At 43.7% G+C, this 15,617-nt stretch overlaps 1 protein-coding gene across 2 annotated transcripts in view; it reads left to right on the forward strand.

Annotated features, from left to right (window-relative positions):
• Nucleotides 1–15,617, forward strand: part of pcm (5'-3' exoribonuclease pacman) — an 89,429-nt gene that overhangs the window by 27,091 nt on the left and 46,721 nt on the right. For both annotated transcript variants that reach the window (XM_075686027.1, XM_075686028.1), the window contains exons 16-20: nucleotides 6,181–6,350; nucleotides 7,547–7,673; nucleotides 8,168–8,257; nucleotides 9,991–10,094; nucleotides 12,332–12,445. In XM_075686027.1, coding sequence (XP_075542142.1) covers nucleotides 6,181–6,350; nucleotides 7,547–7,673; nucleotides 8,168–8,257; nucleotides 9,991–10,094; nucleotides 12,332–12,445 — 605 coding nt within the window. The remainder of the gene's footprint in view (nucleotides 1–6,180; nucleotides 6,351–7,546; nucleotides 7,674–8,167; nucleotides 8,258–9,990; nucleotides 10,095–12,331; nucleotides 12,446–15,617) is intronic.

Raw genomic sequence — 15,617 nt, forward strand, 5'->3', positions numbered from 1 at the left:
AAGGACCTACGCATCGAGAAATGAACGGGAAAGGAAGCATGCCACCGCTTCTTTGAAGGAGCTTGCACTCTAAAAGCAAAGTGTTGGCTGACATCGAGATGCAGGTGTCCCTCATCCAACCAAAAGAACTCTTTAGAACACTGAAATGCAACACTGAGGTGTTGTGCGCGGGCTGAGGGTATGTCAGGACAGTTGAGGTTGACATACCAGCTGTTGCGAGAGAATCACACTTCTGATAAAATTCGGGTCTCTTGCCAATTACCTTGCTATCAGTTGATAGAAATAACTCATATTCGCAAAACATTCTGTATGCATCTCTTTTTTATTCGTATTTGAGAATGTTCGAGTCAATTTGTGATTGGTTTTACTATTTCTTTCGAAGATATTTTATTCGCTGTGCGTTTTACTAACCCCTCCCTTCTGTTTTCATTTTGAATTAAATAAACACTACCCCTTACTATTCAAACTGGATTAAGGTATTTTTTATTTTTTAACTAGAGTGAAACTTACTAGAGAGTGAAATCATTGGGCGACATGATGTAGGGAGCCTGTCTTGACATAAAACAAAGTTCTGTGTCACTCAGGGAATATTGCAAAGGCACTCAGGGAAAACCTGGAAAACTCAGGGAATTTGGAAATGTTAACTTGGTAGACACCCTGAATGTGGTCTTCATTTTCGAGCTCTCCCGTGGTCGCATGTGACACCATCATCGACGCTCACCAACTCGTTGGCTGTTGATCCATCAATGGCTTCCAAAAATTCTGACCACTCACTCCAAACTTTGGCAACGCCTGCTTCGTCGCACTTATCAGAATTTTCAGAGTCGTCATCGAGCACACGGGAGCCACCACGTCTGAAGCAGTTTCAGATGAATCACTTGTACATGGCCACCTTGACGTCTTATACACGGCCGCGCATAGGCGTCGGGCACCATGGACACTGGGTAGTTTGTCTGCTTTAGCCCTAATCTCCCCCTTATTCTTCAAGATCGTGCTGAGAGTGTTCCTCATAATCTTGTACGCTGCAGCGACATCCGACTTCTCACCGCATTTGACTCGATTTATGATTTCAAGCTTCATGGCGAAAGGCAAATTCTGCTGCTTTGCGCCAGCCATCACGGCAGCACTGCAGGAGAAGGCCCACAAGGCGCAAACACAATGAACGAAAAAAACAGCGAGACAACTCGCATTTGCACAGCAAGGGCGCAAGAGCCTCTGATTGGCTGTCTGAGCAAGTGCTGTGGGCGGGCCGGGACCATTTGTTTCAGATGACTATGGACGGTTCACCTGACGTGGCACAGTCACGGTAGGGAGGGCGGGTAGATGGAGCCGTGCCGCCAGGCTAAACCACTTTTAAAATGCGTCTCCGGGTTTCCTCGCCGCAGCAAGGGAAAGCCAACTTATGGGGGCACTTGTGCACTGCTTGACATTTGATATATGAGGAATCGCTGCTATCTTTGTTCAATGTAAACATAATTTTTGCTACGTATACTCATTGTAACTGTACTGTGTTCAGAAATTGTTCGATATACAGGTTAGTTTGATGTAAATGGGTTCGATGTAGTCGGTTTCGAATGTAGCTCTGAAGGCCTGCCAGTACACTTATTAAGCATATGCACATGGGCCTCATTATAACAAGACAGGATATGACGAAGTAATGGATGTAACAAAGTAAAAGCAGTTACACTTGAAATCCTCTTAGAGATCCATGTACAGTTAAACCTCAATATAAAGAAGTCTGTAAAATCGGCAATTTGCTTTGTGACAACAAAATTCTGTTGTATTGAAATCTAGCCTTTTATGCAAATAAGTACATTCACTGATTAATTTTCTGGGGCCGCTGAATTATCCAAATTATCATGCAACCAAAAAAAGCACATTTGAATGAGAAAACAATTCATTTTGATGAATTTGGGACTGTGTAACAAATGATATCATTTCATGCCACGTCAACGATATCTTCAGATCGGAATTACGAATTAAGCGAAGCCAGCCACGCTTTCATGTGCACTCCGCCCTGGGACGATGCTATCATGAAAAGTGGCGGCAGCAGGCAGCGAATGATTCATCTCAACGGGTCACCGAACCTTGAGATTACGCAACTTCTAATACTAAGCGTGCAAGAAGACTGCTTACATAATGCCATGCCGTCTCAGCATGCCTGCTGCTTGCACACACGGCAGATTACCTCTCTCAAGCGAGGTGCGCGGCTGCAGATGCACTGCGCCGTGCTTACAGCCATGCGCAGCCGTGGCAGAAACGTGCACCAGCTCCCCCTCTGCTAGCGCCACTCCATGCCCAACGCTGTAAGTGCACCCTGCCACGTTTCCTTTCCCCTCACTCTAATAAACGCATTCTTTGTCTGGTCCCCGACTAGAGAAGTCCGGCTCTTCTCTTGCGTCGCTTCGCTACCACACTTGGTTTGTCTCTGAAACCAAAAATACTTATTGTTGCCAGGTTTCTGCCGGGTTCTGCATTTGTTCGGCATGGTAGTTCAACAATCCACCATCGAATATCCCGTCAAGCAATACTGGCCTTTCTCACTACCACGCACAAGCAGCACTTGTTTCTTATCATTTTGCACCTCTCTCTTGCTGCGGCACATAGTTGGCGAAGCTATGCGCACCCTCCAAGATCACAATCTCAGAGGCCACACCTAGCTACCCATGGCGTGCTAAATACTAGTGCCTCCACTTCTCTCTCTCACTGCAGTGTACCACTCTGCACTGACATAGCTAAGTGTGATCTCCGAGACAGCGTAAAACTGCTACGATCCGCCCAAGCCAAGCTGGTGTGTTCACACAGCGGAGTTGCGGGGCTACAAGAAAGCGGCGAATCAGATGGTTTCGCTTTCAGTGGCTGAACACGTCTGCATGTACATACGTGTTACTGGCACTGTACCAAGCTCTGTTGGCTGTATACTTTGGTGGGTTTACAAAATCTCACATAAGTGAAATTATCTCTGGAAGTTGTGGAGGTCACCTGAAAATACCGTCTCAGCTGCATACGTAGTCGGCGCACTGTGTTGTGTGCCACGTGCTGCTTGAACACGATGACTTTGTTCACATCACGGCATGATAGCTGTACCCCAATACCACGTCATTGTTGAGCTGGTTTCACGACAATATAAGCGAGCCAAGTGGAAAGCAGAAGCGAAAGACCATCACATTGGTACATAAGGATGCTATCTATCGTAACAGCTGTTGCATCAATGTGCTAAAATAGGGTGTGTTTCACATGCCCTAAATTCTTTTTCTGCGGTTTTATTGAATTTTCATCACATACGTAGTCGTGTAGCGGTTCGACGGACAGCGTATTGGTAGTCGTTCTTGCTGGTTCAGAGTTGTGCATACCATTAAGCATATACTGCTGTAAAGGGCAACAGTCGGTATAGCGAAGTAGAAGGTGTCTACCAACTGGGAAAACTGGGAATTCTCAGGGATCTTTAATAGTCTCGAAATACTCAGGGAAAACTTGGAGAATTAGTGCTTCTATCAGGTAAAATTAGCTGTAATTTTATCAAAAAGGGAATGAAAGTCGCGGTAATGCTGGCTCGAGCAACAAAAAGGAATCGTAACGAATCTTCTTTGGCTGCGGGTCGTCGGGTGGACAAGGTGCCAGTGTACAGTCAATGACCAACTTTCAGGACGCCCGATAATTCAGACAGCTTCGCGGCACTTCCACGTACCCCGTAGAGTAAACGGCTGAAATTTTGGACGCAAGACTCCTTTCCTGTTCAATTTTCCGGACTTTTTGCCGTGACCACAGGTCCGAAATGGCATTAATCAAACAAAGTCACCACCGCCGACATTTTGATTACCGCGACGCCTCGAACGACGCTCTCGCACGCAGATCCGCTTGCAGCCGTAGCCTCCACCGCAGCAGCACTAGGCCCAGCCGCTTCGATGTTCACTATTAAGCATCTTGCTGTTCAGTGCCATGTTTTTCATTGAAAGAATTCGCCGCTGTCCGCAATGCCTTTGTAGTACTCGCTATTAGTTTCAAATGTCGGAAAGCATGGCACATTGCATAAAGCAGGTTCCTGAAAGTTATCTTCGCCTTAGTTTAGTAGTCTTACATATTGAAACATAAGCAAAAGTATTGCAGTGAAGCATAAGAAGCGTTGGAAGGGGCAATTGTCACAGGACGCAGTATGTATTTCTTAATAATACACGTGTACACTCTCCATCTCCTGTCACACTATGAGCACCAATATGCCTAATAAGTATACTGACATGCATTCAGAGCTTTTTTGGATGTGCTTGTGGCGATTTGAGCCCTTAAGGGCAGTAAAAGACATGCATTTATTTTGTTGAACTGCCCGATTTTTCTTATGTTTTTGCGGCCCTTAGGAAGTACTAAAAGTTGTACATTGACTGTACAATGGACCAAGGGGATGGTTCAAATAGTTCGTGAAGCGAACGAGGGTCGGAAGGAGAACGAGAACAGACAGCACCTATGCATTGAGGAATGAACGGGAAAGGAAGCGTGCCGCCGCTTCTTTGAAAAAGCTTGAGATAAAAAAAAGGTATTGGCTGATGCCGAGATGCAGGTGTCCCTCATCCAAACCAAAGTAAACTCTTTCAAGCAGTGAAACGCAACACTGAGGCATTGTGCGCAGCCTAAGAGTATGTCTAGAGAGTTGAGGGTGATTTAACAGCTGTTAAATCACCCTCAACACACTCAACTCACAAAGAGAATCTCACTTGTTGCAAAGTTCGGATTTCATACCAATAAGGTTGTAATCAATTGATAGAAATAGCTCATATTCAAAAATATTTGCTTCTGTATGCACCTCCTTTTTATTTGTATTTGGGAATGTTCGACTCGATTCACAATAGGTTTTACTATTTTCTTCGGAGGTACTTTATTTGCCGAGTACTTCACTAGCTTTCACAGGAGACGGCAGGTGCACGCGTGTATAATTAAGGAATACATTACTGTGTTCCGTAACTGTGGCCCCTTTTTACTCCTGGTATGCTTCACCTCAATACATTGTTTATGCTTAACCACATAGCACCACTGTACTGTGGCTAAGCTGACATTTGGAAACTGGGATTATGCAACGCTTGACCCTTGCCATGCTTTCCATGCTTCAAAGCCATTGGCGAGGATGACAAGTGCAACTGGCATCGTTGCTGATAGCGGAGAATCCTTTCAGTATAAAATACAGCACCGAATAGCAGGAAGCTTGGTAGCAAACATTGAAGCAGCAAAGCCTAGCCTTGTCGCTGTGGTGGCTACAGCTTCCAATGGATCGTCATAGAAAAGCTGCAAGCTAATCAAAATAGCGGCAGTGGTGGCTTTGGTGAATGCTGTTTTGGATGTGCAGTCATGGCAAAAATCCCTGAAAATCAAACAGCAAGTGATTTCAGTGCCCGAAATTTCAGTTGTCTTTATACATTGGCTTTATGGGGTACGTGGCCATGCTGTCAAGGCATCTGAATTATCGAGCATGTCCGAAAATTCGGCCGTTGACTCTATGTACATCTTTGACCTTGTTGGACTTATTTTTTGCCACGGTCTAAATTAGTAAACCTAATAAAAAGGCCCTTGTCCCATGATGCTGTTTGTAGAAAACAATATAGAAATGATAGCACCATATATCATGCGGGGATTCTTTTTCTGGTCAGCTATTGTGCCAGGCTCACATGTTTAATGTGAGCATTCAGCTGCATAACAGCCACCTCAGTTGCCTATGTCAAAAGTGACGACACTAAAGGCCAAACTATACGTACGCTTGCTGGCACCTTTTGCATTTGCTGTGCCTTGCAAGGAATGGCAGTTTGAACATACAAGATGCACACCAGCACGTGCCCACTTGACTCACTATTTTCTCCTTCATAGGCATTGTTTCGTATTTTTGTGAGGCAGCCAGAGCACGGATATTTGTCTGGAGTAGATCTCTAGATCTCTATGCTCGCCCATGCTTCGATGCATAAGATCTGACCTGCACCAACTGCACATGCAAGAGGCGAGTGGGTGCACACTTTCATGCGCTGGCATGCGTAAGTTTAGTTTGGCCTTAAGGCTTAACACTTGTTGAATCACTCACATGTGTACATACTGTATATGTGTGATAGTGGCCATAAATAGCACGAACCTTTGCATTGGTGCTGTTCTACTGGTGAGTTGCTATTCCTCACTCTCTGTTCTGGGTATGTGTGCACCTCCTATCAGGACCGCCTGCTTCCCGCCATGGAGGAGCGCTTCGAGCAACTGACCGAGGAAGAGAAGGCCCGCAATGGCCACTCGGGACACCTGCTGTTTGTTTACTCCAAGGAAACGCAGCCCGCACGCCCCTGCAAGGGCGACCGACTGCTGCCTAGTATAGATGAAAACCATGCCAAGTGAGTGCCTTCTGCATCAGTGAGGCTACCTCCAACAGAGCTGCATTTTCAGCTTGTTCTTCTCAAATGTATTGGCACTTATAATAGTCATTCACTACATCTTCATTGTCTGCTTAGCAGAAATAAACTCTGGGTTACATTTCTGAAAGGTGCCACTGAAATGTTGCAAGCACCAGTCATCAAATATGGGAAACCTCACAAGGTTTAGACCTCATGAGGTAGGTTTTGACCCTCCCCCCTTCCCCCAACTTGACCTTTGTCTCGCAGAGAAGTGAGGTTAATGACTGCTCGTCCGAGAGGTCAGCTGTTCCAACCGTCACCTCACGTGTGAGCTAGAGGTTGAGTGAAGTCGAATGCACAGGGAGGTGGAAGTTTGAGGTCCGACTTTTCTGCAGCTGTTAAAGTGCACAAATTACTTCCTCTTGAGCAAATGAGTCGATTGTATTACACTTCGTTTTGACGCATATTTTTACGTCTTCGAAGCAGTTGGTTTATCTAAGGCATAAGACAAAGCACGTTTCACAGGGGAAGCCTCCTACTAAAAAAATCTTTTTCATGAAACCTTGTATATGATTTGCTATATCATGGCTTTGATCTACCTTTGTTTGAGGTATTGGAACATGTTTATATAGGTAAGCATGGGAAGCACATTCAACAATCGGCACACAAACATGAATTAAGAACTTAGGTTGTGTTTGAAGATGCGACATCAACCTCAGTGATGAGGTTGATGTCGGTGGTGTTGACAGCTGTTGAAGGTTGAGCTGAGGACTACTGAATGTACCTCAACGTCATGGGATGGCTTGGTTTAGTGAGGTCATCAAATCTGATTGGATGTTGAGCTGAGGTTAGACATTGTGAGGTTTTTTTGCCTACTTTTGCTATCTATGTATGTTTTTGCATCCATTTGTTTTAGCACTATACGTTCCCTTGGCCTGCATGGGAATTTCAGCAACGACTGTTGTCACTTTATAAAAACAGGATTCAAGACATTTTAAAGTTTTTCCAGTCAAGTCCTGCCTCCTGACTTTTAACAATATGCCGATAATTTTTTGTTTCATCTCTCATGTGATCCTTACCGTTCTCTCAAGTTGAACCCATTATTTTCTTTATTTTTACGGTCAGACCTTCGGAACTCTGTCAGGGCTGAGCCAGTTTTGATGAGTTTGGATTAAATGTCTCCTGTTATGTTGCAGAGTGACCGAGTTGGATAAAGATGCATTTCGACTTCCTGTGTCCATGATCAAGAAGGGTCTTCTGGAGGGAATCAGGCTGGATGTTTACTTTCCTGGGTTCCCAACTCTAAAGCATCTGCGCTACACTGTAAGTCGATGGCATTTCCTGTCATGCAAGATGACATGGCATTTGCATTGTCAAAGCCATGCTCTGATGAAATATGAAGTACTGTCAGGAAGAAAAGTTTGCAGGCCACAGGTTTCACAACAGAAACTATAGCAAAATGTATATGATTTTTTGTGCGAGTCTCAAAAACTTTAAAAATTCAATGCCTTACTAGTGTAATTGGGTCACATCTGAGCACTGTGAACATTGGAAAATTGTTTTGGTTATTTGTGGGTACATTGCAGTTATAATTTCTTTTTAAAACTTTTCTTCATCTCTTTTGTGCTTTGGTCATACCATTGTCTCCACTTGTGACAACATGCCGTGATTTGAAGAACTCATTATTTTTGCTAGTGTTGTCGTCTATCCTAAGCAGTTACCAACAGCTCGAATTTCAAAGGGGCTACGCTCTCTCTAGCATTGCTGCAATAGACTGTGTATGTGTTCTGAAGTCTGTAACGTTTCCTCATTTAAAGGGATGCTTGAAGAAAGAGTGCATCAAAGTGTTCCAGTCCATGACCAGGAACGAAAGCATGGTCATCACGATAGATAACAAAGATGAACGAGTAAGTAGGACAATTTCCTTTCTTCTTTAGTTGAGTACTGTCCTTTACTGAAATGTATAGAGCCCAAGTAGCATTGTGTGTGAGTGCAACTGCAGGGCAACCAGTGATCGTGTGGTACAGACGGGGATACAAATTGACATTTTGTAGACAGAAGAATAAAATTTGCATTGACACCAACTGTGGCTTTGGGTACCTTTTAGGATGTGACTGTCATTGAACTTTTGGTATGACTATTGATGAACTTTCTGATGCTAAATAGTGGCTGAACATAGTTATTGATACAGTCAAACTTCGATAAAACAAACGTCGATTTAATGAAATTCGTGGTGTAACAAACTTTTTTGTTTCCTGGTCTTAGTTCCCTTGAAAAACATGTATTTCATTTTCCCCCAATTTAACAAAGTAATTTTGTGATACTGTTTCGATTTAACAGAGCGTTCGGCCCTTTCAAGCATGTACTTGGAGCCTCTATGGCTGGTAAACATAGCAAAAAACTATAACATATTGGCCGAGAACAAAGCTAATTGCAAGCATCCTTCTACATGAAAAGTTTGAGCGGCAAAAACGCCTTCGAAGCATGCATGCCGCGACGCAGTATTCAGGAAACAACGCTGCACCATTTGTTGTGTAACAACTTGCACAAGCCATGCAGCAGCTCGGAGCGCTCGAAGAAACACGAGAGCTGACAATTTTTTCAGAGAGAGGGTGGGTGGATAACGTGCTCAAGCACGCGCTAAAGGGGGGAGAGGGGCAAAACTGCTGTGTGTCTTTATATGTGCTTTCCACCACACACCAGAAAACAGAGACGCACCTCTCCCTTCTTAAAGGAACTGACAAACATTTTTCATGGTACCCATTTTTTCAGTGCAATGGAAAACTTGCCAGTCAGAATGTCTAATCATGAAATGCTAATGCGGAAAACACTGTGGAAAATTTTTTTTATCATAATTTTTCGATGTGCAGTGAGGATGCAGTCATTCACTAGAAGCATGCTGAAAACGGTGATAGGTGAGCACGATAGCAATTACACTCCGGCATTAGTGGGGAGGCAGACGATAAGTGTGGCCATGCTGTAACAAAGTATGATTTTGTTTATCAAGTCGATGTTCCTGTAGTTAATGTTTTCTGAATTGTTAAATGATTTCTGTGATAATAGGCCACGTGTTTTCGTGCTTCCTCTCCAACTGCTTTGGTATTTAACCAGTCAAAATGAAACCAATGGGATCAAAAACGAAACAATGCCTTAACACGTGACACGGAGTTCAGCGTGTTGCCGTAGCCATGCTTGCCTTTTTCATTTCCGAAACATAGAATAATGCACTAGTGTATAATAATATACTAACTGCAATTTTAAGCAATAATTAGGATGTACTTGATAACAGTCGACTTACGTACAGTAATCTCGCAGAATGCATCCAAAGTACCAAGATTTCACTGCTAGGTCTCACCACTTACTGGATTTTGAGACTTTCTTTGCCAATTTAAAATTATAACTCCTACTTAAATCCCTAACCGTGTGCTGGATTCTATCACTATAAATCATGGTCATTTCATTTCTGTCAACGTCTTACAACGCATTCTGGCCAGTTGTCAGTCCCTTTAAGTGTTAATGATAAGCCGAAGGAGCACTGAAGCCAGTCAAAGCTACTCGTGCTTACACGGTAACAGCAATCTGAAGTGCACTATTTGAAATATTTATGTCATGGAGCTTTGCTAATGAACTTCCCTTTCAGACACTCACAGAGATATCGACGGAGCTCCTGGGCAAGTCCGTTTACGTCTATTGGCCCCATCTACTTGAAGCTCTGGTGGTGGCTGTCTCCACTAGGGATGAAAGGTAACCTGCCTTCAAGCCCTGTGGTGCTCTGCCGGTTGCTGGTGGTGTCCAGCTTGCACTCTTTGTGATTAGCCCCATATGATTACTTGATGTGTAATTTAATGAGAGGACTTCAAGAAACGCATTAAGCCTTTTGGTCACAGTTCATGTATACACTCGAACCTCGTTATAAAGAAGTTGAAGGGGGAGCCGAAATTACTCTGTTATATCCGTTGCTTTGTTATATATGTTATTGCCATTTAATGCAATACATGCCGAACGGGGTGCACAATTCTAAAGATGGAAAGAAGACTGCTTTTCGGCCCGCGGGACCGTCATCCCCTGCGCGGCCCGCGACCACGCAGGGGATGACATTTGAATAAAATAACACAACAATCTCCGCCGTGTGCAACACATGATGTCGCATGTTCCATTGTGGTGGTCTTTTGCGTTTACTTGGCGCGTCGTAGTCGATCAGCAAGTGGAACACAACAGCGCTGCGCTGTGTGATTGAGGAGCCAAGCCAACTACGCTTCTCCGGCTTGGCACAGCCGGCTTGTGGCCTCCGAGATTGCACCGATACCAGTTCGATCTCGGAGGCCACGCCCAGCTGCGCTTGCCTCCACAGCGCGCCGCACAATAGAAGTGAATGCACTAATCTTTTGTAACACAGCGCGTCTTTCGCTCTGCCGCGCGTCTCGCAGAGCCATGCATGCACAAGAAAGAGAGGCCAGTGAAGAAGTGCGGTAGTGAGCTGCTCCTTGTGCGCAGGTGCGCAGCTAAACGCAGCTGTGAGAAAGATCAGTGTTGCTCGACGATGTATTCAATAGGGAGATGCAGGAGTTTTGAACTGTCACGGCGAACGAGTGCCGAACCCCGTGGAAAGCGATGTACTCAGTGCGCAGCGGTCACGGATTTTTTTAGTTTTGGAGAGGAATCTAGTTCGTTATATTCATTGGCAGGACAATTTCACTTCGTTAAAACGAGGTTTTAGATACCTGAATCACTATGGGGATTTCAAGGGAATTTCATATACTTCGTTATGCCCATTATTTCATTACATGTCATTTTGTTATAACTAGGTTTGAGTGTACACCTTGTTTTCTTCGTATAATATTGAAGCGTAACAAAGCAGTGAAACAATTTATTCAGAGACCGGACAACCTGCGTCAGTACATCCAAGGAGCATGGCATTTGTGCGATGCTGTTTTAGTTCCCTTTTAACCTTTCTTTAGTTAATGTGAATATATTGGAAAGGGTGTGTTTGATATGAAACGCTGAATATTATAATGTAGGTGAATGGGAGTGTACGCACGCATGAGCTTTACAAGCTCTCGCCTAGTGCTGCCTAAAACAGAGATTTCATTCTTTCTTTTTAATGGCATAAACAAATTAGGTAATGGCACTCATTGCCTTAGCAGTGTTTTTGGCGTTACGTTAAGCTAGAAGACCCCTAAAACTGTGTGCGTAGTTGCTGTTGCAGCCTCTATGTACTTGTGGTGAGAGGTGTACAGTGAAATCTCGATATAACGAACTTCAGGGGATCGCAGTAAATTGTTCATTCTTAAAGGTCATTATACTGAAAGCCCCCAAATGAACCATTCCGCCCATCAACCCATCACTTGTCACCATATGAGATTTCCACGAAAACGTCGCTGTTTGCTATCAGCCAGCACTGTTGCAAATTTTCATAGATTCCGGTGGCATCCGGCATCACCCGCCAGCTCGATTGTGTTTTGGTTTCTCATCGCCCTCTTAAAACACCACACAATAGGAAAACAACAAAATGTGTCTCCAACCGCTGGAGCACCACCAGCTCGATGCGCATCTCGCAGTCCGCGTGACGGTTCGAATTGCAGATGTCTTGAGTCTGTAAAATTTTTGTAGTTCGGACCTAATGTTTTCCCGGTTAGTACGTTTATTTTCTCACATATTTTTTCCAAAACGCATGAACGAGGATCTACCGTATATATTTGGTGATTGTGGCACGTTATGTGTTGTTTCACCTTGAAAAACTTCTCATCAAATACTTGTCAAACATCACGGTGCCACGACATCTTGGCTAACATTTCATCCCTTTTTTGTTTCCTTCTCTCTCCCTTTCTCTATCTGTCTTTTCTTTTTTTCTTTTTGCTATTCTGTAAAACTACGGCAAAGATGAGTATTGTTAAAACTGCAATGCTGGCTGTGTGTCCTTTCCATATGGCAGCTTTTAAGAATTCAAATGTGGGTGTGCTTTTTTCTTGTGTACACTGTAGACACTCCCTGGAGAAATACAAGAATGCAAAGAACTGTGACAGCGTCAGTATCTTCAAGTTGACCAGTAGCGACCAGGAAGTGTTCGATATGCAAGTCAGTGGAATCAAAGAACGGTAAGCACTGATAGCATCCTTCTTTCTCTTTCTTTTTTTGTGCACAAGCATAACTGGCCAGCTCTTCAAATCAGCGGTGTTTGAGTCTGCGAAGCATTCTATACGGCACTAAAGTTGTTCATACTTTGTCTTATGTTCTTTACAGTTATTTCTTGGAATTTTGAGAATGACAGCCCATAAACAAATGTCATGAAACAAAACACCAACAGCACATGCCTTTTATGTACTCAGACTGAAATACTAAAAGTGCAAAACAATAACAAAAGATTGGCCCACGCAAGAGATCGCGTTTCTACCAGAAAGCTCGCCTTCGTGCATAGTGCTTTGCTTAGATGCTTCGGTGCTCACTGTGCATGTTTGCAGCGTCTCTTCTTTGCATGTGTAACAATGGTGCGTTCCCTGTGGCACACCAGGGAACATATTCTGCAACAATCACTTTCAGCAACAATATCATCTCGCCAATAGTATTGTCATCAGGCACATGCTTATTGGCTGGTTGAAAAAAATCAGATGAGCTGATTGGCTGGTTGGGCAGTATGTCACGCAGAGGCGATAGTATCGCCGAAGTGATCATTACAGGATACGTCCCCAGGCATTGCACCATCGAGATCAATGTAGCGACTGTGTTTGTGCCCTTTCCATTTGCGCTTCGACGCTGCTGTGCTCACTGCACATGCTTGCAGCGTCTCTTTGCATGTCTAGCACTTCCGCTTTCCCTGTGGCACAACAGTCGTCGCACCGTAGAGGTCAGCGTAGTGACACTTTGCACTTCGACGCTGTGGTGCTCGCTGTGCATGTTCATGGGGTGCAAACGCTTTTGTGTAACCCACTTTCACAAATTGAAACATCTCTTAACTTTCCTTTCCCTCTTCCTTTTCAGTTGAGCTTTCTTTTTGAGGAGGAGTCTAATGACAAGTACTAATTATTTTATGTTGGTAGACTACACTTTTCAAATGCTAAATAGGCAAGTCTTCGGAGTATATTAGTAAGCCAGAAAAGGGGAAAAAGGGAAAATTTAATGAGAACAGTGTCTTGCAATTCCTACGCCATCTAACTGTGGTGTGGCATTGCATGCATGGGCCACTAAGGCGTACACTGACATATGCAAGACAGCTGCATATGTGAAACGTATTTGGATGCTAAATTGATTAATTTGAATCTGGCTTGTATTTCTGGTGTTAACATTAAACGTTTACAGCCAAAGATACTAGGCGTGTGCGAATACTCGACTATCACTGAATTGAATCAAATATAGTAAAATCTTGTTAATTCAAATTCTGTGGGGATGCTATGAAAATTTGAATTATACAAAATTTGAACTAATCATAGTCAGGAGAAATTGCTTGGTTAAAGCATGTATATATAGGGTGGCGTAGCGTGAGCGTGCACACGCTACGTCACTTTAGCGAGAACAACAATGTCTGTAGTCCGACACCCCAGCACAGCCAACGTAACCAAATGCTGCCAATGTAGTGTGACATCCCGATGTCGAGATGGCTCTTGCTCCATCTGCACGTTCGTCGCACTGACCTTCAATGCATGGCGCAAAGAAAAAAAGGTGCCTACGCTGCTTCGCCGACGACACCGACAGCTGTTAAAGCGGCACGCAAGTTGGGATCGTTCTGCACATGCTCCGAAGAAGGGGACTGCATTTTGGCTGACACAGCGTAAGCAGCGTAGTGTGACTGGCCGCAAGGGAAGCAACCTGATGCCACTTCTCGGCAGAACACCTCGTAGAGAAAGTGCATAGGCTCCAATATGTAACATGAATATAAAAAGAAGAGAGAGAAGAAACATGGAGCGCCACATCCACATTTTTATTTTGAAGGTTATGAGAGAAGGAGATAACCGACCTGCAACAGAGGTGTTGGCTGTACCTGGCCAGGCACAGACGCGTCTCTCTTCAGTCAGGCCTAAACAAAGGGCCGCATATGGAAAGAGCAAAGCTGCGCTGGCTAGGAGCAGAGTGGTGGTGGAGACGTGTGATGTACGGTCCTGTTGTCTGTCTTGCAGATTGGCCTTACGATAGTCCAGCAGCCCTAAAGTTCGTTTAGCCCTTCTGTATTTTGCAGATAAATTGGGAAAAAAAGCTTTCTATGCAATAAATAAAAACCTGCCACAAACTGCTTTTATACCAAGAACCTCATTGGTATTCAGTACAACAGAACATCACTAATTCAGTAGTTTCAAAAAGAAACAAAAGCACTTTATTCTATTCAACAGAAATTCTATTTTAAAAAAATATATTTTCCAGCCTTTCATGTGTACTATAACTTGGCTGTGATCAGTGCTGACAAACTAATTTGGTGTTTCCTTAAATAAGAGTAGACCATGCTGTTACTGATGGCTCGCTATATTCTTGTTATGCAATGCTAGGAGATTCCTGAGCATGGGCAACATTATCTTTCTACCTAAAATTCATAAGCAATAAAGGTTGTGAACAGGTTTCCAATATTCGATATTTCATTCGATATGCAGCTTCTTTTTTTTTTCTTTCAACTTGATATTCTTTTCGAAATCTACTATTCAGTATTCACTCACCTCAAATAGATGCCCAACTATTGTTCTGAAACCGTATCAGTCTGAACTGATTCTGTGTATTCTCTTGTCTTTCTGACATCCTCGCACGAGGTCTGCTGATTGTTGCCAAGTTCACACTTTAAGCATAGCTTGTTCCTACACGTTTAGTAAAAACTAAGTGAGTAGAACCGGGGCTTACCCCGGGATGCTGTTTCAAAAATAAAAGTTTATTCCTCCTCCTCCTGATGTTGGCAGCAGGGTGGCTGTCATACAAGGCCATTTATCACACTGGAATATCGGTGGTACACTCGAACCTCATAAAAGCAAAGTTGAAGGAGGAGCCGAAATTACTCTGTTATATCTGTTACTTAGTTTTATCCATTATTGCCATTTAATGCAATATATGCCAAATAGGGTGCACAATCATAAACATGGAAATAAGAAGACGGCCTTGTGGCCCACAAGGCCACCTCACGGCCGCACATGTGATGAAATTTAAATAAAACAACAAAAGAATCTTCAGCATGTGCAATAGACCACTTAGAACCTGACACGACAGCCTTTAGATAGCTGCCTTCTGTTCCATTATGATGGTCTTTCTTGTCCACTTTCCACTTAGCTCGTTCTGGTCGAACAGCACGTGGCATACAAC

This window comes from Dermacentor variabilis, chromosome 3 (genome assembly GCF_050947875.1).
Source record: "Dermacentor variabilis isolate Ectoservices chromosome 3, ASM5094787v1, whole genome shotgun sequence".
Lineage (NCBI taxonomy): Eukaryota > Metazoa > Arthropoda > Arachnida > Ixodida > Ixodidae > Dermacentor > Dermacentor variabilis.